We start from the raw sequence: 26,165 nt of genomic DNA on the forward strand, positions 1-26,165 counted from the left end.
ACAAGCTGGTCGGACACTGAGACGTAATTGTCCCCGTGTCCACAATTGGGAAATTAATATGCTGACGAAAAATAATAATATAAATAGATGTTTAATGACAAAAGACAACTAATTCAAATTGATCTTTAAGGTAAAAAAAGCATTTGAGATTAATATCAATACACTGAAAAAAAAGATTGCCTGCTGCAGCAAATTAGATGGTAAAATATGGCATAGCATTTTTAATTGGCTGCTGCAGCCAATTAAAAATGCTATGCCATATTTTACCATCTAATTTGCTGCAGCAGCCAATTAAAAATGCTATGCCATATTTTACCATCTAATTTGCTGCAGCAGCCAATCTTTTTTTCAGTGTATAAATAAATAAAGTTTTGTGTCCGGACATGGGTACTGTCCGATCCCAGTGACTGGACATGTACCTATGTCCGGACACTTACACAAAATTTATTATTATTAATCTCAAATGCTTTTTTTATTACAGTATTATAATTTAATTGCATTTAAAGATTACAATTCCGGACACTGGAACGTTTACCTTAATACACTGTTAGATATCAATCAAAAAAGCAATGATAACCCAATCACTTATTAAATAACATTTTGTTATTTTTAACTTCCATATGTGCCAAAATCAAAATCAATCCATTTCTATGGTTGAATCGTTTAGTTTCAAAATAAACAACTTTCATATTAACATACTTAGTAAGTAATAAACTAAATTTGAGTCAAATTTGATACATTCTTGAGTTAAATTGTTTAACTCCATCGCTTTAATTAAATTAACAACATACTGAATAGGAGCAGTGGCTACCTAACGAAATGATTAAAAATAACTCAAGTTGGATGCAATTTGACATTATGAATTTAACAGTGTATGCTTGTCAGTATCGAGAGAACGCATATTTCTTATTCGCGATCTGCAATCTGCGGTCTGTTTACGGAACGACATTGGCAGATCTTATTGCCAACTCGCGGAAATACAATGCGCGATGTTGCGTAATATATTCTCGTTCCCGAAATAATTTTGTTTGGGAGAATCGCGATCGGATCGATTAAACGCTCACCTTGCCGGAGGCCTTGAAGATGCTTCATGTGGCGGATCGCCATCTCGATGATTTCTGTCTTTTCGACTCTGCCCCGACCCTTCTTCAAGTATTCCGCAGGTATAAGTCGGCTGAGGTCGGCTAGGCAGTTGTTCATGCGATCTCTTCTGCGCTTCTCGATGATCCTGTGTGACATCGGATCTTGCTGCAACAAAAACGAATACGATCCAATGATCTATCCGGTCAATCCGAACACCTTAATAATAATATCATACTTTAGAGCCGTCCATCAATGTTTTAAAATATTTTAGAACTTTATAATTATATATTAGAACTTTATGATTATATAATTTACTAATAATCATATATACAATCATATAATTTTATATTATTACTATCGCAAGAAAGAAAACTTTATATAACGTTATTATTATTATTATACGAAAAGAAGCTTATTATAATATTTATGAACGAAGAATTTAAATATATAAAATAATTATTCCTCAGATTTTAACAAATTGTAAATGTAGTACTGCTAATTTCTTCGTAATTTAAGTATGTTTAAAACAAATATAAATACTTTACAAAGTTTTGAAAAAATTGATATGCCAACATACGTATGCCAAGAGTACTTTCTTTAAAAATGACTCACGCAAGTCGATATACATTTGATTTTTTGCTTGCAGTAGTAACGGTCAAGATATAGTCAGACGCTGGGTTTACTTTATCTCGCATTAATTAATGAGAGACAATTAAAATACCAACCTTCATAAACAGATCAGTTTTTACGAAGCTTTGTTATTGCAATTAAAGAGCTACGACTCCAAAATATGATCTCACATTGAGCAATCTTTACTGCAGGTCACCCATGATCTCCAATGGATATCTTAAAGCAGCATTCGCATCGCGAACGAGAGAGATTGTAATTACGCTATCACGCGCGAATTAAAACACGTTATCATCTTTAAAGGTCACGTTGCGATCCGCTACTGGAGCACAATTATCTGTACGTGCCACGTGTCACGATCTCGAGGTGCGTATCGCGGTTAGTTAGGTAATCGCTTAATTCGTCGAAACGTTCGTCTATCGCGCGAATATGCGGAAAGATAATGTCGGCGATCAGGCACGAAACAATATGATGTAATGCAAAAGTCTCACATTTGATGACAAAGTTGCGGCTGATACGTATGAGAGCAGTTCCTGATAATTATGTTCAATAACAAACTTTTTAAATGAATTAAGACAGGCGCATATACTCCGAATGCTATAATATGAGTGAATAGTCGCAGTCACGATCGAAAACTTTAGATAATTTGCAATTTACACTTTACAATCTCACTATGTTTCAACCATGCAAATTCATACTTTTCTGAATTTTTTTATTTTGAAATATAATATTATTTTAAATATAATATAACATTATATATATATATATTATATTTTTAAATATAATATTTTATTTTGAAATGTAATTATCTGCATATCGTGCCAAGTTACAATCGGATCTTATATAACTACATTCTTACGCGAATATCTGCTTTAAAAACAAATAACATGCCTTACTGTTCCAGATAATCACAATTTGCTCTCGTCAAGATAATCGACGCAAACCTTCAAACAAACGCCTGCTGGATTCATTTCAAAACAAATTTTTACAAGAGAATGGAACGAGCGATCTACTCTGCAATTATGCAATTGAAACAGCAAACGAGCAAAAGCGACGTTACAATGACGACTCGATACTTGTGCTGATTTACGGGCATATAGCATTCAAATCACGGTAACGTAACGCTCGTTCCTGGCACGCGGCCAACACGACGTTTTCCATGGAATTCATTCATGCGAAATTACGCAAGCGATCGGCGCATAAATCGGTGCATCCGTCAAGAACGGGAACGGAATACGCGGCGCAGAGAGAATGATCCTAAAGACCATAAATCAGGATGAAATGAAGGGATGAAATAGTTGCTTTACTTCAAAGATCATATGTGGAGTGGCCGAAGCCTTGGCCAACTTAAGGAGGTTCTCCAGTCATAAAACGCATATATTCATTGAGACTACATAGTTTCATTGAGATTCACCAATTAGTTTATAACAAATAAATATTTTGTTTATTTACTGAATAATTAATGTCTGCATCTCAATGTGTGTAACTTTACATAAATATTTTTTAATTCATATAGTACTTATATTAAAAAATTGAGATTTTTATCATTATTTTGTAATACATTTTCATATATTTCTATTAGAGTATAAATTTAAAAAATATTACTTTTTGAAATAACTTTTGATCCAAATGGTCAAAAAATTTGAAAAAATTCAGGAATGCAAAAGGAATGCCTCTATTTTTATAACAAATTTATTCTCAAAATTTAATCAAGTTCCTATATTATGTCAAATGACTGGAGAACCTCCTTAAAGCAAACTTGTTTTCAAATGTAAATTTATTCAGACGCTAACACTTTCCAAAAATCATACAGTTAACCCTTCATTACTCGCCATGTGATGGCATCCCTACTTTATAAATTCACTAAATATGAATTTATACATATTATTATATTTAAGATAAATTAAACAATAAAATTCAGACAAGACTAATGAGAGTCAAACGCTGATGTAAGAGTGAAGAGTTAGGAGATGCAGATAATATTCAGGTGTTAATGATTATTTTCATTTATTGTGTCGAACGTTTCTCACTTTGGAGTCATGCTCAGCGAAAAACAGAAATATAAAATCCTTGATTGAGAGCAAGTCACATGCAGATGTGTCAAGTCACAGAAATGTAGTAATCAGTACGCTACATAAATTTACAATTTTGCTATTACAATACAATAATTATAAAATCAGTAATAAAATCGTGTGACTCACTTCAATAGGAAACAAAAAACGAAGTTCAGAAATATTGATTCACAATTTTAAAAAGTTAAAATATAAATTAATACATGTCGTTCCTCAGATTATAGAATCGCGTCAGTTCGTCGTGACATGTTTAAAATTACGTTATAATGTGACAAGGGGACTTCTAAACAATAAATAATACTAAGAGTGTCAACTCATAAAACAAGAGAGTTCAGATCTCAATTTTGTTTAAACGTGCCCAATAAGAAAGCATACGAGTAGTGCAAGCAATCCGTGTCCGTTCTTAATTTTTCATATAGATATGAGACATTTCAGAATTCAAATGTTTATTGAGAAATATTTCCCTATCAAGAATTTGGACACTCTCCAATCAAATTCATGATTAAAATCAAGTCGATGGTCTGTGATCACTGCACTGTAAAAAGTACAGTGTTTAAAATGTTTCCGTTTAAAACATCTTTACAAAACAAAAGTTCTATAATAAAAGATACTTCAATTTTAAATGTTTTAGTGATTTAAATCCAAACACATAATGTTTTGTTTATTGTGAAAAGTTCAAAACATCTTTAAGCGTTTAAAAAACGGAGACAAGAAGAAAACATTTTTATATCTTAAAATTAAACACTTCTTTTATGAGTGTGATTTCTATTACTGCTGTTGATATGATTGCGATGCTCGTGGATAATTTTCGACCTGTTTGACGCATCGCAATCTTAAGATAAATTGTTTCACAATAAAAAAATATTTACCGTTATCTCTATCTAAAAGAGTTGTATAAAATATTATCAATTTTTATTTAATTATGAATCATCAAAGAAAACAATGAAAATTAGAATATAATATTGAAGTGTGTTAGAAATACCCAACGCGAGTAATGCAGGGTTAATTAAATGTTGTTAATAAAAGAATATCTAGATGAAAAAATATCCCAAGTTACATGGAAGAATGCATTCTGATAGCATTCCAGTGCATTTATCTCTATCTAAAGAATATAGAATATTATAAATATTTGTTTATTTATAAATCATCAAAAAGAACAATAAACTTTGAGATAATAATGTTGAAACGTCAGAAGCAGCCCACGCGAATAATTACGTTAAAAAACCATAATGTAGAATTAATCAAATGTTACTAATGAAAGGGTAGATAGAAAACTATATTCCAAATTAGATAGAAAAATGCGTTCCGATAGCATTCGAATTCTTCATCGTGCTATGAAACTGCGTGTCTGTCTTTCCTCTCTCTGAGCGGAGAGAAACAAGATGTCTCTCTCTCTCTCGATTTCATCCAATTAGATTGGCGGATGCGTATTCACCTCTTTATTCAAACAGCGTCTCTTCCTCGGTGGCGGTGAATGCACCGATGCGTCGACGTGGTTGTTAGTCGGATAGTAATGCATGTTCAGGATGTTATCCATACTATGCGTGACCATCCTGCCTTGAATAGCAAAGTACAGAAGGGGAAAGATATCTTCTTATCTTCCACAAGATCTTCGAAAAACGAAAATATCGATCCGTTTAAAAATCACTACCACCCTTATTGTTTCTCTTTAAATACTTGCGATACACGTGTGTACCATTCAAAAATAAACGACTATATCGATAAATACCGAAGTCTATTATGTTGGTAAAATTCACTCTCGAAACGATTTTCTCATAAAGAAAATTCGATTCCGAATAATACTTTTATCAGTCAATTCCTATACATAAACAGTTCGCACTATATCGAGTAACTATATACTGGGACACTTAGAATTTATTGCAATAGCTGTTCCATATGCAATTCAGTCCAAATGGATTTCTCGACGAAAAATGTTCGATTTTATTTTTTATATACAACTTGTATTCTTCGACTGTCAATTATGTATTATACATAGACAGCGTGTATATATTCATTCAAAAATATTATTATTTAAATTTATATTAGAGTCTCTCCGTTCGGTAATATTGCAATATATTTATTGTCTTTCTATCTGTTTGTTTGTTTTTTTTTTATTTAAAAATATATAATTATATTTTTGAGAATTACTTAAAGCACTATCGCGATTATCGAAACTCAGCGAGAAATTAGGCGACCACTTAACACTTGGGACGGGCGATGCCACTCGCTCTTATTATCGAACAGTGTTCATGCTCGCGAATCGCAGGCGCACAGACGACTACGAGCTGCGAGCGACGACGCTCGCGTTTCTTCAGCCATCGGGAGGGAGACATCACATCGGGTCGGACCACGCCGCGCCGCGCTGCGTCGACGGCAACGAGGAGGCATCACGTGTCGGAAACGCGACGTATTACGCCCAACACGTGAGGCGACACGCGTCTCCGCGTCACGCTACGCCGTCCATCGGAACGACCCCAAGGGTCTTGGCTGTTTCCGACTTTGACTACTGTGAATCCCCTACATCGCGAACCGTTGTACCCGATTACGCGTTTGATTTTCCCTCGAATTTATCTTCGGGGAAATCCAGCTCCACGGATTTTCGCACGGTCTTTTAATTATCTTTCTCTCTGTCACTCGAATGCAAGCCGATGCGAATAATTTACGAATATTTACAAAAGGCATTTCTAAGAAGCACTGCAAGTTTAATTAACATGATATTTTACGACGCGCAGTTTTGTGTAGTATTAATGGATACGCTAAGAAAATACTACTTTTCTTGAATGAAGATTTAATTTGTTAACTTAGTTAATTTAATTAACTTTTTTTATTTACACATTTTTATTATTGTATTTATAATAGTATTGTATAAAATTCTTTTTCAAAACAATTTAACAGGTTTAACAAGATATTTTATAAAAAAAAGAGTTAGCTTTAATAAAATTTTCGACATGCTTGAAAAAACTATTATAAATACATACTTTCGTTCATGTTAATCATTCCTTGTACCTGATAAATTAGTTTTATTATAATCATTATGTTTATTATAACATATTAATATATAATAAATTGTATGTTAAACTTCATTTTGGCTTATTCACCGATTCAAAAATATCAAAAAAGAGGGTATTTTTCAAATTTATTGAAGCAGATGATTGGTTAATCAGTTAAAAGAGCTTCATATGCATTCAATGTAATTTATATTGCAAATTACGTTCTTGCATATATACATCTTGTTACATAAATCTGCGTAAACACATTAATTTAATTAATTAATCCTAACATCCGAATATATTCGTCTCTGCAGTTGTTACATATTTAATTATTACTTTTACCTAGGATATCAACATATATTACATTTAACAAAAGGACCCATAACTAATGTTAATAAAATTTGCATCTGGTTTATTATATAAACCAGATAGAAATAATTCAATATTATGGTACTAATAGTACGATTAATTAAAATATGATAGTTAAATATGATAATTAGTAATTAAACACTTTAAAATGAAAGAACTTTTAGTTTTAATAAATTATACAATATATTTTAGTTTATCTAAAATAACATATAGAGAATAATTAAAATATTTTCAAAAATTATACTTAAAAAGTTGTGTAAAATTTACGTCAAACAAATAACCGAAGTATAAAAACATTACTTACTTTCTTTCTCTCTCTCTCTCTCGTTATTTTTATTTAATATTTCTATTGCATATACATATATAGTTAGACTTATTGTGTATTCAATTTTCTTATTCCTCAGTCAAGGAGGTTCTCGCGCTACTTTCTAGTCAATAGACAGTTTGTTCATAATAATATGTAAAACAATTACAATAATGGAATAGAAAGATTACTAACAGTATCTAATTTGAACTATAAATCAATATAAGACGTTGTTAATTTTATTTCACTTGGATTTAGAAAATCAAATAGATTACGATTAGAAGAATTTGTAACATGATACTATAAAGCATAGCGCTAAACGAAATAGTTCATAAAATTAAAACTTCCTTTAATTAACAAAAGCTAATATTAAAAATTTATATACAATTTATAAGATAATGTTTACGTTTTTCTAAGCGTAGCACGAAATACGAACATGTGCTAACGTTTAGATTTATTAATTCAATGTATGACATTATTTCTAAATATTTCTCTGATTAAATATTAAGAAAAAATCATTAACATTAACGAAACTTTCAAGCTAAATGACATCAAAATTTTTTTCATAGAAAGTCATAAACGACGTGATAAAACGGATTTAATTGTTGTTGTAAAAGTACCATTATAGTACATTCCTCATGAACCAGTCCTTATACTTGCTTTCGACAGTTTCGACTGTCACGTGACATGTTTCTCACGTTTGATATCTGTCGAATGTCCGAAGTCCATCAAAACAGATCCGTTGTAGGATTTTTCGGTAAAAAGATCCAATTAATCTTTGTCTATAATTTTATAAAAGTTATGGTTTATTTATAATGGTTTACTTAGTGGTTGATATATTCTTATCTCCATCGTTCAATAAAATTGTTGGTTAAATATCTGCTAAAATAATATGCAAAATGAAGAAAATTAAGCTATCATTATCAGAAGAAAATCATTTACGACATCGCATCATTTAGTTTAGAATATGCATATATATTACGTACAGTTAAAGATCATCGAGGAAGTAAAGTTATGATAGCGTACGTAATTGATTAATAAAAGATTTCTGTTCCTAACTAAAATAAATAAATAAAACATAATTTTCCTTGACGTAATTATCTGCATTCCTTCCGCGAAATATATCGATCAGCCTGTCCTTATCACATATGCAAAAACACAAAACAACGCCAACGCAGCAAAACGTTATTCAGTTATCTTCCTTATTAATCTTTTCCAGCGCGAATTATCATTATTTCGGTTACAAAGTCTGATGTGATATCGTAAATGCGGATAAACATATAATACATTTGCGATCAGGATTTAAATAATAAAATATATAATTTCGATTCACAAAACTATGGCAATGTCCGTCTAAAAATTAACTATTCTAAAATATTATCGATATTCTCATATTATCTGATTCTCATTTGTATTATCTAAATCGAGATCTAAATTAAGAACTGAAAGTCTTTAATCACAGTAAATATTAAATCCGTCCTATTTATATTATCTAATTCAAGATTGAAAGAATAGAGCGATAGCAAATTCAAATATAACTGAATAGACTATACGTACAAAAAATTACAAATATAAAAACTAGAGCTATTTACAAACAATTTTTCCTTTCGATGTATCACACGAGTTATCACATTTAATTAATACATTATCATATAAATCACCTTATGTAAATTGTGAGATATAATTAAGATAGAATATAGTGAATTGTAAATTATAATATCGCCAATTATCGAATTCTCTTATTAAATTGTAATACTGCAATTGCAAACGTTCGCGAAGCCAAGATAAACTTGATGATACAGGATGCTGAGGCGTGTCGAGAGAACGGCGGGCAGTTATTTGCACATTGACCGGCGATCGCCTCGAAACAGTGAGAAGAAGTCGACAGAAGAAATCTGACGACGACGACGACGACAGAGGAAAAAAGCGGCGCGAGAACCGCTTTAACGGGGTCGAGTTATCGGCATGCCGGATATAACCGGTACTCGGTGATCTCTGCGAGCTCTCGCATGGGCATGAAAGCTCGCATTATGACCGAGGGTTTATCGGCGAACGTATTGACCGCGGTGGTCCAGCCAATGTTTTTCAAACGATAACCGGGCATCACCGGATCCCAGCATCTCAGCGACAACAACCGCGGCTGGAGCTTCTTATCATCGGTCCGCCTCGTGCGCAAATCTACTTTTGTTTCGACGATCGCTGATACGTCAGCAAGTCTGCACAACGTTCAAATTAAGCCCACTTTGGGTGATCCATAATTCGCGTTAATAAATTCAGGATAGTGTTTTATTTGTAACTTTACGTAACACGAAAAATATTTGAAATCAGAATAAACACATAAATAATGTATATATTAAAATATACATACATACATAAAAATGCATTAATTAGAAATAAAAATGAAATAGAGCTTTTAAAGTAGGTTTTAGAACAGAATTCAATTCGTAGGTATGTGCCATGTGCAAAAAAACAACCAAAACTCAGAATATAATATACAGGGTGTTTCCAAATTAAATGGCAAAACTTCGGGAGCGTGTAGAGGAGTAAAAAACTAAGAAAAAAAGTCCTATAGACATATGCTCGTTTTTGCTCCGTTTCAGAGAAATCGAAAAAAAATGTTTACATTTCTTGCCATATCTAGCACCGACATATTTGATTACATTTTCCACTTTCTGTTATGAATTTGTCAGTCGCTCTTTGAAAGCCTTTAACAGTAGATGAATTTTGTCTTTTGCAATATGCCGCGTACGTATTCTAATAGTGAATATGCTGATATGGTTTTTGTATACGGTTTCTGCAACGGTAATGCTTTAAAGGCGGTGCGAGAATATGCACGACGATTTCCAAACAGAAGAGTGCCAAACCGAAGAGTGTTTATGTTGACATTTAATAGATTGCGAGAGACTGGATCATTTTCAATTCGACAAGAAAACAACCGATTTCAAGCAGCGTTACGAAGAGATTTGCAGGCAGGGAATCGTATTTTACAACATTTTGACAATCATCCTGAGACCAGCGTTCGGAATGCGTCGGCTGTATTGGGAGTGTCACCACAAAAAACACATAAATAATGTATATATTAAAATATACATACATACATAAAAATGCATTAATTAGAAATAAAAATGAAATAGAGCTTTTAAAGTAGGTTTTAGAACAGAATTCAATTCGTAGGTATGTGCCATGTGCAAAAAAACAACCAAAACTCAGAATATAATATACATACATATAACAATATACATATATGTATACAAACGTCAAAATACGCATATAAAAATTATAAATAGATACATTATAAATAAATACATTATTATAAATAGTTAAATTAATTATAAATATTTTATTCTGAAATCAGACATGAATTATATCATATAGATTATCTAATATGGACTTTTTTTTTTAACCCGACGTTACTAAGTAAATACGGGAAATCCGAGATACTATAGCGTTCCTTCACAATTGTTCTGTGTTGTTGAAATAAAAAGAAAGATTTAAAATAATTTTGATAATTTTATTGACATAATTTAGAGATCCAAGGTTAAAATTTAATTTAAATTATTCTAAAAATTTCAATTATTGTAATTTAAATTCTCATATTAGCTATAAGGATTTAACAATTAAATCACATCTTAGAAGTGCTACATATGTTAACCTTAGTAACGTCGGATTAAAAGTCACTGTAATATTTTGATACTCCAGAATCTCCAAATGCATGTCACGCATAAAATTGTTATATACAATGATCTGGTTCTAAAAAAGCTAATGCCAAATTTTAGAGAGACTGAATTATAATATCAAATATACATTTTACAAAAAGCGTTATTTTCCAAGAAGTGTTGTTAAATGTGTGTTTATAAATCTAGTTATTTCTTCCATTTTTTCGAAATAAATTGCTAAAAATTCCACGAGCAGTTTATACAAATTATTAAATAAATAAATTTATTATTAAATAAAATTTTATTCAATTTATTATTAAATAAAATAACTAATATCAGCACACACATATGCATGCTTGAGCGATATATTATACGAGGAAAATCCAGCCCGTTTATGCAAATCACACTGGCGCTGCTGCGGCGTCTATATTTAGACGCGAAAATAAATTACTCGACGCATCGTGCCGAAGCAGCTGCAGATCGACGACACGCGAAGTTGGTAAAAAAACGTGAGGAGTTCCTCGAGAGCGGACCTCCGTAACTTCGCGCTCGGTGACGCCAAGTGCAATTACCGACACCTTCCATTTACTTCCATCCGCTTATTTACTTACCTACAAAAACCCCGCATACTTCTTCCTCATTGAAATTATTACGAGGAACACGCGCGGATTTATAATCGCCGTGTATAATTTGTGTCGCGTCCCAGATCGCGAACGGCGTTTCCCGTTCCTTCGACCGTCCGTCAGGTATTTTTGCCCGTCTGTTGCGAATGCAACCTTGAGGCTACAAACGCCAACCGCCGGCGTTAAAAGTATCTCTAAAAATTAAGATTCATTCGGTGAGTAGAAACCAATGTCGAAACCTCGGCGATCCTGAAACCTTGAACGACACTATACAAAATGTACTTCGGTCGCGAAATATTCATGTTCACGTACCATAACCTTTTTTTTACTAAAATCGATTTTAAATATATATATATGTATATATATATGTGTGTATATAAAACAGGCGTTGTAATTGCACGAAGCGCGATTTAATTAGCGATCTAATTATATATAAGCGACACCAGCGATTTTCTTGTCGCTTAAAAATTATCACAGATGTTGCTAACAATGTAATAATTGCATGTAATAATTTCTAATTATGACACACCTAACACGCATTTTCCCGTTAATATATAAATGAACATTGCTCTCTTCAAAAGTAAGACAACTCAAAAAATTAAATTTCTCAGAAAAAAATCTGTTTTTTAATTTGACAGGAAATTATTGATTAATCAAATCGGCAAAAAGAATATTCATAACACAGTTAAACGTCATGTTGTTTTATATTCAAAAAAAGAACATCTTTTTTGACGATTTCGATAATTTTTTTAAACAATAAGAATCTTATTTTAGACCGTACCATGTGAGAAACACAATTAATAATAGAAATTAAACAGTCTATACCAGTCGAAGCTAAATCTTTAATGCTTAAAATAATTCAATGTGAATTATATATATATACTACATATGTACTCGCATATACCATATTTGTAGTCCTTCAAACTGCGCGCCGAATTGGTTTTCCGGACTTATAAACGCAATTAAACTACTGGAATAATATCGAATTAAATTAAATTGACAAGCAATTTTTAAATAATTTTGACACACAATCAGGCATCATATTAGCAAGATGTTAACGTGCTGAAAAACTGTAAATAATTTGTTTAACCTTTTTTAGTTGTGACAAGTTTGACAGTTTTTTTAATGAAGTTAAGTTACTTTACTTTTAATGATAGGGTAATATTTATTTATTAAACTCATTTATGATAATATTGATAATAACTCGAAAATCCCTGAGTTTGTTTAGTTATGTCACTTTTGAAGTAAGGGAGCGATATCTCCTTTCAACCGATCGATTAACCAATGATAACAAATGAATCGATATCTTGTTTATCGCAATCGAAATCTTCTCTCGCATGGTGTAACTTAACGATAGTACAAGCGAATAGAACGATGGCTCATCGCATTGGATTTAAGCCTCAGCACGTTCGGCTGACGTCGCTCTCCGGCTGAGTAGTAACGCTCACGCGAGACCGCGTAGAAGACATTAGCGAGAAAGGAACGACCACGCTAATCGCGGATGAAACAGCACACGCGTCGACGGATGCAAACACGTCCTGTTTTCACCAAACGGTGACGCACTCGAAAACACACTATTTTTGTCGCGGCGTCGCGTGTCCGAGCCGAATCACTCTCTTCACGAATATAAATATACACGAGCGAAGAGAATTTTCGTAGGAGTTTCCTCGAAAAAGCCGATTGGTTCCTCCAATGATGGCTCAATTATCTCAAACAACGAAACAAATTTAATGTTCGAGATGATTAGATCGCCGAGCACCCCGTGTAGATAAATGCGATATATATATATATATGTGTGTGTGTGTATAATAATATTTAATAATAATTTGATAAAATGAAAGATAATATTCCTACATATTTGGCTTATCAGGATAAGAAGAGATAGGAGAAAACCTTCGTTACTCTCTATAAAAGCAAAGACGCATTTCTCCATACATTTTCTCTCTCTCTACGAATTCTTATAATTTTTTATAAATTTTTATTTTAATAATAATTTAAACGATAATAATATTCTCTTATATATTTGGCTTATCAAGGTAAAAGGAGGAAGGAATTACTATTTAGTACACTTTCTATGAAAGCAAAGGGAAATTCCTCTGTACATTTCTTACAAATGTTTCATAAACTTTCATTAAAAAATGTACAGAAGGAAAATCGATAAGCCACATATCAATCGTATTCTAATTTCCAATGAAAATGTTTGTGTCACTTAAACGCGGCTGTAGATCGTGCTCAGTGTACGAATCGTTTTATGCGACACTTGACAAGTGTTATATAGATATGAGAGCTGGCTATTATTGGGACCGTTCACGTGATGTTTTCACGAAGTTTTAAACAAGGTAAGAGACGACGAATAGGCTTACCGACGCATTCCACCGTTTCAAGAAAACATTTTCGCTGGCAAATCTCCGAGCTGGCAATACTCTGCGATTAATAATTAATTAATTCAATTAATAATAATTAAACTAAAACCCTCTATAATTAGTCGGCCAAGAGTTGTTCGAACATAACTGATTAAAAAAGTGCAGCTGATTCTATTTCAATGCAATTTGATATACAGAATGGACTGAAAAAAATATAAGACATTTGAACTTTGTGCAAATTCATTATGGAACCTGAATGAAGATAATTGAAGGATTTACTGTAACAGTGGGTTGACCTACATTTTGCAAAAACGAAGAATAGATGTATTTTCTCATCACTTTAATTTTAGAATTTGTTTTCCCTGTTTTTACAAAATGTTAGCCCGTTGTTGTAGTAAGCCCTTCAATTTCTTCCTTCACAGAAAATTTAATTTAAACATCAAACAAAAAATACAAAAATAATAATCATTCTTCGCTCGTTATGTACGATTAAGACAATTGAAGTTGCGTAATTAATTACAATTAAAATAAAAAAAATATATTGTATTTTTCGCAATAAATTCTTCACGATATTTTAAAATGCTAACAGCATTCTTATCGATGATCAATTTAAAATTTGTGAGATTATTATTTTAGTTTGTAATTTCGTTGCACGTCCGACAGTAATTGGCACGCAGTTATCTCAAACTTATTTCTTTTGAATTCGAGACATTAATGTACTTTTTGCAGCGCAAAGTTGGATCATCAGCATTTATTTGTTAATAACTTTTTAACTGACGTGTGCAAACGAAAAATCGACCTGTTTCAGAATGTGCAAACGAAAATCTATCGATTCGTAACATTTTGAGTATAATAATTACTATTTGAATTTATCTACTTGAGTCGACTGTCCTCGAAACTTCAATTGTCAATAACTTTGTAATTAAGAGTGTGCAAACGAAAAATCGATTTTGCGAAATGTACAAACGAAAATCTATCGATTGAGACTAGTCAAATTTAGTTTGTTTGTGATTCCGGAGTAGTGTGAAATTAATCCTTAAAAATTGTTTTTTCAAGAACTTTTCACCAGAAATGTGTAAACAAAAATTCGAAATTTGCATTTGTCATGCAAACGATGGTTACACAACAATTTCCATAAAAAAAGAGAGGATAATATTGGTAGCAACGAAAACCTCTGAGCACCACAATTTAATTTTCTACGGATTGCTATTGGTATAACGTTGTCAAAGTAGTAAATTCGTTAGTTTCCTGAAAAATAGCGTAAACTAACGGATTACTACTTATATAATGTTATCAATCCGTAGAAAATTAAAGTATGGTATCCAGGAGTTTTCGTTGCTACCAACATTATCCCCTCTTCTTTTATGAAAATTGTCGTGTAACCCAAACGAATAGAAAGTTAATTTTTTCAAAAATTGAGGGCCGACTTTACACGGATAATTTTGGCGCGCACACTGACTCGACATGGACTGATGGACATGCAACGCACGCTATAGCTACGGTGACCATATTATAAAATCCTTTATTATAAAGAACAGTCCTTTATTTTAGATAACTGTCCTTTAGATTTATTTGTTTCTTCAAAATTCAATTTTATCCTTTATTTTCCAATATTGTCCTTTACTGTCCTTTATTTTAACATTATGGAAAATTCTTTTCTAACTAGTGTTCCAATGTCTATAATATTATATCAATGAGCAAATTTTTACGGGAAATATCTTACAGTTTTATGCATATAAATACAATTTGTTTTTGTTAATTATATATTTTTTAATTTTTTAAATTAAATTTATTCAAACTAGAGTTGTTTTCACTTTTTATTATTTCGAACCCTTTATTATTTCAGATCAAAGGTTTGTTCCAATACAGTCGAATCAGTTTCAAACTGCGCATTATCTCTATTTAATTATACTGTGCAATAAAATGTTATAATGCACAAATTTTTAACAATCACGAACTGGTTTAAACATATGTACACTGAAAAAAAAGATTGGCTGCTGCAGCAAATTAGATGGTAAAATATGGCATAGCATTTTTAATTGACTACAAGCAAATTAGATGGTAAAATTAGCCTATCTGCAATGTCAGTATAGGATTTCGATAGGCTAACACAACCAAAAATTGGCTACTGCAACCAATTAAAAATGCTATGCCATATTTGACCGTCTAATTTGCTGCAACAGCCAATCTTTTTTTTCAGTGTAGGGATAAAGTCCTACAATTTTCAGATTTGTCCTTTATTTTCTTTAAGAAAATATGGTCACCGTAGCTATAGCACTTGTTTACGCGTACATATTAACGCTACTATCGCGTCGGTTCATAGTACGATTGTAACCCCTGATCGGCTATCGAGAGAGCTCCGTTATCGACGCCATTAATGGCCATCGCGCGAAGTCCATTGCGTGATATTCACGGACTATTCAATTCGTGGAAATCTGGGAATAATCGCAGCGAGACTTTAACGTCAAAAGCCTGACGATATGCCACATCGTCATCCGATTCTAATGAGCTTCACACGTGACACAAAATCATGACCCTTGAATCACAGGTCATCCCGTCGGTCGTCTGATCACCGGGACTATTAAAGCCACTCCCACTCCATTAAATCTATAGTATCAAATTTGATTTAATTTAAGTCGCCACTGCTCCTACTAAATATATCGTTTATACGATAGTTAAATTTGACACTGTATAGTGTCAAATATAATCGTTGTTTAAATTACATTAGGTTAAATTTGACAATAGATTTAATACACTCACAAAAAACGATTTTAAAAGACTGAGAAAAGATTTTTTATTTCCGGAAATGTGCTTTAAATCATTGTGCTTATGGCACAAAATAGCATAAAGCACAGTTAAAGAGTTCTCTAGGAAAACGTTGCAACCATCATTTTTATTAAAAGTGATGTTTTAATAGAAAAACGTTGTTTGTGTATTGATTACATGATTTCTATTTCCTGTAAATTTAAAAAAATATTGCAATGTTCCTTCCTTCAATTAATTAAAAAAATTCAGGACTCCGTTCCACACACAGATTGATTTCATTCTAACTCCTTGTTTAATTAATCGTTACTCAGCGACTACCTCATCGAGAAAAACCCATTTTGTTAACGTAAATGATCAAAGACGATGAATTATACATAACTCGAAAGCAATTATGCGGTTGAATTAATCGCCGATTGATCGGCGCTTTAGGCACGCGTATTGATCTTTGAATAGAATTTTTATAGGTTATCTAAACGAGCCAATTGTTTTCCTTTTGATCAATTTTATTCGTTTATTTCCCAAATTAATCGGAATTTGATCGAAGTCGATTTCCTTGAACCAATGAAATACGGAGCGATAATTCTGTTTATCTATAAAAGTCAATTTAGTCATGACGAATATTCGTTCGAATTTTGTCCAATAAATTAATGAGTTGTTCGTCAAAAACACGTTCGCTTTCGCAGATACAACTGTATCTCTCGTCACGTTTGATTCGTCTACATAAATAAGTGAAGTCTGTATAATTAACGCATCTAATTGGTGCAGAGTTGAATGGATCAGTAATGAAGATGCAGTTACTAGTGGGGCAAAAGTAGAATTAAACGAAATCTGATCATCCAATACACGATTCACATTTTTTTTTGTCGACTTCATAATTTATATGTGCTCGTGAAAACCGATGTAAAATTGATTCTCAAGTGGAGAAATATACATTTATTTCTATAATTCGAATTACACTTTTACGTTAAAATTCTGAGATGTAACGTATTTTTATTTGCACAACGATAATTTCCCAGTGTACAGAAAAATCTAGAGTATCATCTAATCTTACATCTGGCTTTCAGCGAATGACATAAACGGTGATAGTTGCATTAATTCTGTAGGATAAAAACAGCTGATTGATCAGACGTGAGTCCCCGCGGGCGAAAGTCAAACAGCTCGTAACACGTGTACAAGTATGGAGAGAGAGAGAGAGAGAGAGAGAGAGAGAGAGAGAGACACGAAGATAGGAAAAAAACGGAGCGCGATAAATGCGTATCGCAGCACGCGTTGAGTCACGCGATAATTCCGCTCGCTCGATGCCCAATGGCACGTGAAACTCGGCCTTTTGAGGACTTAATTATTACGGGTAATTAGAGAAAATCAGAAACCGCTTCCACCGTGACGACACAGAACGGGAAAATTCATACGTCACGCCGGGATCAACAATCGTCGACGAATCTAAATGCTTTAAAAGTGCGGTTTCAACCCGCAATTGCGAAGCGATCGGCCACGTCACACCTGTTTGCTTATCGCTCTGCGAAGTATTTTTCCGTTCGTTGTCAGATACGTTCGGCTTCCATTGAATGAATAGCTTCTACATACTAATACGAGTATATTTTTATTCTCTCTTACGCTGAGCTATTTTAGACTGAGAGAAAAATTTTTGGTATTTGTGATTATAATTACAGTAATTACGCAGTAAAATAATTATGGTTACGAGCTTCATTTTTTATAGTTATTATTGTCATAATATTAGTATTTATGAACTTCTTTTTCGGATTATATAGGACTATAAATATAATTTTATTATCTAGTTTTATTATCTAACATTATAATAGTAATAACTCGAGTAATAACTATAAAAATGTAGTTCCTAATTATAATTATTTTACCGTGCAATTGTAGTCATAAATGCTAAAAACTTTTCTCTCTAATAACTATAAAAATATACAATAGAATCTCCTTAACCGTAATTACTTTATAATGCAATAATAATCACAAATATCAGAAACCTTTCCCTATTCTGTAATTCTTAACAACAGTGTCGTTACACTGTCGTTGCTCATGTAAAAAAATCTATGCAACGATAATATGATAGCGACATTACCGTTAAAAATAACAGAACACAGACTTTAGGCCAGATTGCACCAACGTTACTTTGACTTTAAGGTCTTTAAGTGACATTTAAAAATCTCTCTCTCTCTCGGCCTTAGACAGAGAGAGAGAGAGAGAGAGAGAGAGAGAGAGAGAGAGAGAGAGAGAGAAAGAGCACAAAATAACGTTGGTGCAAAATTGAACCTTATACTTTCCTAAACAACGCGAGCATTGTTTAGAAAACCCCTTTATGATGTCGTTTAGATATTTTTTAAACATGTACATATGTGTCCTGAAAAATATCTTTACGATGTCTATGACGTCTTTTATGGGCTTTCTATAATAAGCCATTACGTAATCTTTAAATTTTAAATCATAAAAAGTTGACTAATTATAGTCGATTTATATTCTTCTCATATTTGACTGTGATTGATGACATAAATTTCTTATGGCTTAAGACTTAAAACTTAAATAATGGCTTATTGTAGAAAGCCTACAGTAGACATATATGTTGTCTGGCTTATGCGAAGTTTGGATGTTATATCTAATACGATACGATGCTATGATTACTTATCGCGTGTAATTACACGAGATTAGAGATCGAGCGAGGTAAAACGTGTAAAAATGTGTCGCCAACTTGACGACACACACGACGTGTGTGTTATTTTTAATTTAATAGAAGAAACAGCAATTTCGCGTTTAATTGGCTCCCCGCAGATGTAAATACATTGATATATCGTTCACACGATATAATATATCAGAGTGTCTTGCCAACGGATCTCTCGATATAGCCCAGGATTAAATACGGCCCGCGACAAATTTAACTTGGAAGACCTAACTGTGTTACGACAAACGTGTACACGTATTCTAATTTTGATACGTTTGCCATTTGGATCAACGACTTCTCATTTCCAACGTTCGCTGCGACACTGATTGCTGTAAGAAAAGAGATTCGCGTTTAGAATCGACATATTTACTGCTTGTTTGTACGAGCATACATTTCCAAGTTCTAAGGTCGAACATCTCGAAATATATCAGAAAAACAGATGGAAAAAGAAGTAGAAAAATACGATGGGAGTGTTTGCTTTCAAGATAAATATTGATTTAAATTTTTTAAAATGTTATAATTTTCGAATTATCCCTTTTGCTGTCGTTTCTTTAGGAATTATAAAATATTTTTATAACAAAAAATTAAAATAAAATTTTAAATTACCAAAAATGATTGGTAACATTATAAAGAAATATTGTACGATATGTTTGAAAATTCATGAAAATCAGAACAGAAGGACACACTTGTGTAGTTATCCATCCATCATATCCACCATATTTCTCGCTAAATCTTCAGTCCCGTTTACAATTTTCCACGGTTTCTGAAAATAGGATCTCGGAAATGGAGGCACACACCGTTGCTCATTAAAGCTGATGCACCCAGGCTATTCCTTGCACGTGACGTCGCTGCGAGTATTATTTGGGTCGCGTGCGATCGTCGTCGCGGCCCGATCACTTTTCCACGAGTAGTTTTCTGGTCACGTCATTCGTTTCCAAGAGCGTCAAAAACGTCGTCGACACGTGATGCCGACTTGGATATTTTATGGAAATAAGCGAAGAGGCGGAGGACGCGCGCATAAACGCTTCAGGTGTTTCAAACGAATCAGAACCAACGGAAGCGGAAAGTTATCTCAGTCTTGCCAGGATACGCGTGAACGCGTCCTCTTTTTGCTAAACTTAAAATATTCTGTGTTACGTCAAAATAAGAGATACGTAGTTTTACATAAAGAGTGTACCACAGGTACAACTTTCTAATTATTCATCTCGATAATCATAGGTTAAGCTTTACAATCGATTAATTGCTATAATGAAGATAATAATGAAGATTTACAATAATAAATAATTGAAGCAATATTCTGTTCATCGTTTAAAATAAAATATACAAGTTTTATCCAGAGAACTTATTATTAATATATAGAAAAAAGATATTTAAAAAACACAAGAAATTATAAGTATATCCCAATCTTTAATATTTAAAAACTTGTGTTTTAATTTAAAACATTTCTGTATCGATTTTATCTTCGATATTTTTATCATTCTTATTTTCTTCTAATGCTTAATTTTCTTTACAATTATGAAAATTATATCGCGATAATGGATGCTTGGTTTTTCTTTACAAATTCGAACAATAAAAATTAGGAAATATTCTACAGAATTAAATTCATATCAAAAGAGAAAGGGTTGCCTTTTCATTTTAATATCTTATTTGTTAATTCATAATCCTTTGGTTAATTTTTTCACGATGATGACCGGAAGACAGCTCCAAAATCAGAATATACGAGAAATCATGGGGTATTCAGGCCATCGCGACATAGAGAAAGGTTTTCCATGTTGTCGAATCAGCGATGATGCAACGAAGTGCTGCGACGACGTGCATTAGTCACATCACGTTCCGAAAACGACGATTGTGACACAGCGATCGCGCGAAATCGGATATCGGAAATGTCCAGTACGCCAAATTCTTATCGGAAATAGTCATTGACGCGTATTCGAAATTCTGGGAAAAAACGTATCTTTAAATTTTTTTTATCTAATCTTGTGTGCTTGAAGTTACCCTCCATCGTCAATGTTTTCACTCTTTGTCTACAATCTGAGTCTTCGAACTTCAGTGCAGATTTTTATATTGCTCTGAACTGTATAAATTCTTACATAGGTACTTGTGAGCTTTAACAAAGAGCTTTTACTATCAAGTTGGATTGTATTTTTCCATATTTAACAGATTTAAATTTATTTGTCAAAGTTGATAATCACATAAAATCAACTGTGCTTTTAAAGTCCCACACGGAAAAAAAATTGATTGAGTGGTATAGCAAATCTATGACTTACTGCGCGAATTCAATATCTGTAACTAAGAAGATTTGATGGTTTAACAAATTACTATTCAGCTGTTAACTTTGCTACTTTAACATAGAAAATTGACTGTCTATATATCACGACTGTAGATTTGCTGAATTAATGAAGTTTTTTTTTCCGTGCATTGTCGACGGAGGATTAAATGCTGATAATATTCAACATGCATAATTATTTCTAATTGTAAAAATTCGCCGCATTTATATCATCTTAGCGCCGAGATACCATCGTATCTCCCGATCAATATGTCACATGTATAATTTATGCTCTTTATAGTAGCGAGACTAGCTGAGAACATAAAAAAAACGTGTCTTTAAACTTTCTTTTTTTAATGTAATTTTGCATCTACTTAAGTTTTAATAATATTCGGTATGTATTGTAATTACTACTAATTACACAATCCGCCGTATTTGTATTATATCATCGTCGTATTTATAACCCATGCTGTTTATAGTATCTATAAGCGATAAGCGAGACTGAGGACTACTAACTGACGTGACGTTTGTGACACGTGTTTCCAATATACCTATATAGGTCACTTTGCGCTAATTGTAAATACCATTTTCGTGCCAAGGTTCCAAGTAACAATGGTCGATAATTAATTCTATTACGCTTAACGATAAGCAAATTTATTGTAATTTAATTTTCATTATTAAAAGGAAATAATATACACTTTTATTCCAACAAATCTGGGATGTCTCATGCGCTTTTTTATTACAAAGCGGATGTTGCTCGTCGCAATAGTGTCTTCCAACTGGTACCATATTTCATGGGTTTATTCAATTAGGAATCTGTCTCGGTAAATTTCTCCTTTCTTTCGTGTTATAATCGTCGAGCTCTTACTAAATCGAGAGATCTGGTCAGGAAGTAGCTCGGAAGCGTGACTTCTAGAGGTATCTTCTCGAGATATTACGATGATTATACGGGTTTAAATTAGAAAGGAACAACTGTTTGCCTGTCTCTCTTTCTCTCTCTCTCTTTCTCTATCTATCTTTATCTATATATCTTCCTTTCTTCCTTTTTATAACAGTATATATAATTCACGACAATTAGGAGAAAGCAATATGATAATTCATCCCTGGATGAGACGTGATTTACGTTTTCATTATTCTGCCCAACAATTCCATAAATTATTCTCTCCAAAAGCTTTAGATCCATTTTAAGAATTTCGAAAGAATTAGTGATTTATTTTAGCAGTACTATATGCATTATTGATTTCTAAATTTGTGTCTGTGCGAATAACTGTGACATATAGGAAAGAATTATTGAGTTCGCCGAAAATGACGCTGGTGTAATCGCATTATTCAAGAAAGACTAGCAGGAAATCTTCGCGCCTCTTATCCGCCCTAATACCTGAATCCCCGAATTGCATAATTTTCTCTCTCTCTCCCCCCTCCCCTCCTCTCATCTCTTTTTTTCTCATTTATCGCGCATCAAAAAAGGATGAATTGTGTCGCTATAGTTAAGCATGCCTAACTCGCTTTACGTCGGCAAATTATATAAAGCACCGTCTGTCTAGTAACGTTGGTCTGCAATGATTTTTCGACACCTTCACGAATACGATAATCGAAGACGTCCTCGCATTGATACGGCCGTAAATTCTTCTTTTTTACGTGATTTACATGATGAAACAGGGAGAAAATTAGGGCTTCGCGTGCACGCACGAAACGAGAAACGTGGTACATCTCGCAGTATCAAGGCAGATTCCTTCGCCATCATTCGAGCGATTCATTCACCGGGAATACCCGACTTGTTTCTCGGTCATGGTTGCGAATCAAGGTCCACGCACGACTTGCTCGACGATACGCGAAAAAATTTCGCTGTCTCGTCAGAAACGAAGAAAACAACTTCGGGCCATCCCCCCGAGTTAATTTCAAATACATGTTTCCAATTTTTTTTTTCTGGAGCACGTAATCATTACGACACATATTTGCACTTAATTCTTAAATAAATAACAATAATAATAGATAAAAAAATGTTTAAATTTTCATTAGTGCACATACACGTTTACATGCACTAACTATTTAATTGTTACGTGTTTTACGTTTTAAGTTTTTCAGTTTTAACATAATTATGAGTGCATTAATGTTTGAAAAACACGCTTCTCGACGTCAGTGTTATAAGAGCCGAGGTGAGCCATTCTGCTTCAGGTTTCTCTACCTTTCCCACTCTTTCTTTCTCCAGTGACCTGCACGTGGCGAATGAGATAATTCAAGTCACGCGCTTCTCCTCGTCGCTTTCTGGAACCGTCGTCAAGCGCGCGCCGCTTCGCACGGCGATGAGTTTCGAAAGACGGCTGCCTGATATAGCCCCACTACATTCAGGAACGTGTCATGAGCTGATATAATGCTTGCGGGATATCCGGAAAAACGTGGAAGAATATATTTCTTAACGGTACAATACATAAACGGACATGCACTTTAAAACGCTTCGTCAAAATTACGCGACAAAATATGAAACGATTTAGAGATTAGATGACAAGTCGAGAAATAGAGTAATTTTAAGATTTTCTCTTAAAAATTAGAAAGAAATAGGAACATTTCCGTATATTGTTAAATTAAAAATGTGTATTATTATAAGTATAATACAAAAATTTTATATTGTTATTAACTATTAACATTGAAAATCGGCTGAAAAATTTTTTAGTTATAAAAGCTATGTTTCAAGAAAAACATTTGTGTAATTTTAATCTCTAATATAATAATAAGTAATAAAAAAATTAACATTTTATAGAAAAAGCGAGAAAAATTTGATTTTTCCGAACTTATAGCCTCTAAATAATATACGCGTTCCCTTACTTCAAAAGTGACACAATTAAAAAAATGAGTCTTTCAAAAAAGAAGAAAACCTATTTTTCAAATTAACAGAAAATTATTAACTAATTAAATAATATTGGTAAAAAGAACATGTTCTTAACATGACCAAATGTAATTTTTATCATTTCACGGCCTTTAAAACCATTTTTTAGTTATGGCGATTTTGACAATTTTTTATGAAGTTAAGTTAGTTCACTTTTAATGATTGATAGGATAATAACTTATTTATGATAATAATTCGAAAATTACGTTTTTTTTAATTGTGTCACTTTTAAAGTAAGAAAGCAATATGTAATTAAAAAATATGGTTTTTTACTTTTTTTAGTTGATTAAGCTAAACAAGTATAACGAGATTATAATTAATCCTACTTTACTCGCGCGAAATGTTTGCCTAGAACAAACATCGCACCTTTGCATATAATTAATTTCCTCAGTACTAAAGTATTTGTATGCTTTCATTTAAGCAAATATTGTGAAACACGGTAAAAATAGTTGATGGATATTCGACGTGTGACTGAAACAAAAGAAACGAAATGCGAGACGGCCAGATTGCTTAATATTTCGCCGATTGGCATGAAAGTGCTTATTATGAAGCCAATCGAGTACAAATGAGCTCATGACTCACCCTAGAGACCTTCTTCTTGGTGTAGACCTCGTCATCCTCCGAGGCCGTCGCGAAGTTCAGGTTGCCCTCGCAGTATCCAGCTCCTATACCCATTCTGTATATCTCGTCCTTGCAGGATCTACCATCCAGACTGAGAAAAGAACAAAAAATACGTATTAGTCACCTACAATATTATTGACCTAAAACCGTATAGAGGAGAAGGTGGTATTATGGCCAGTGTACCATATTATGGCCTCCCTTAATATCTCTGCTATTATATAACGAATCCTAATGATTACTTATGGAATTATTAGTTCAGTAGCTCGCCGTTACACCATGACGCTAATATTACCAATACTCAATAGCCAGCACTTATTATAACGCATTTTTACTTTCAAGTATTTCGAAACGTTTCTGAGGTACACTTTAGTATTTAATTACACCTACTTTCTCATTTTTCTTGAACTTGAGCGTATTATCACATGAATATATGTATTTTTGAGTGTGTTATTTGCTATTTAACATTTTATTTAACTGTATATATTTTGAGTTATACAAATTTAAACAATACCATGGCATTTTGCTAATGTGGCCTTCTATGGATATTGATTACTCACGACCTCATTTTTAGATTTTCATATCAAAAGTTATTTGATAATCGATTGTAGCTCTACCGTTAATGTTATGGTTTATATATTACAAGTTATTGTGTACTATTTTTAGTACTGAGATTTTTAGTACTGAACAGCTTATATGATGCAGAAGTTATGTGAATGTATATACAGGGTGTTTCCAAATTAAATGGCAAAACTTCGGGAGCGTGTAGAGGAGTAAAAAACTAAGAAAAAAAGTCCTATAGACATATGCTCCTTTTTGCTTTGTTTCGCAGGAAATCACGAAAAAAGAAAAAAATATATT

General features: G+C 32.8%; 1 protein-coding gene across 1 annotated transcript in view; it reads right to left on the reverse strand.

The window, feature by feature from the left end:
- cwo (hairy/enhancer-of-split related with YRPW motif protein 1) overlaps positions 1 to 26,165 on the reverse strand; it is a 58,059-nt gene that overhangs the window by 3,348 nt on the left and 28,546 nt on the right. Inside the window, exons 2-3 of the mRNA XM_018451120.1 lie at positions 25,269 to 25,398; positions 1,065 to 1,248 (exon numbers count right to left, since the gene is read on the reverse strand). Coding sequence (XP_018306622.1) covers positions 1,065 to 1,248; positions 25,269 to 25,398 — 314 coding nt within the window. The remainder of the gene's footprint in view (positions 1 to 1,064; positions 1,249 to 25,268; positions 25,399 to 26,165) is intronic.

Source organism: Mycetomoellerius zeteki, unplaced genomic scaffold (assembly GCF_001594055.1).
Source record: "Mycetomoellerius zeteki isolate Tzet28-1 unplaced genomic scaffold, Tzet1.0 scaffold31, whole genome shotgun sequence".
Classification (NCBI taxonomy): domain Eukaryota; kingdom Metazoa; phylum Arthropoda; class Insecta; order Hymenoptera; family Formicidae; genus Mycetomoellerius; species Mycetomoellerius zeteki.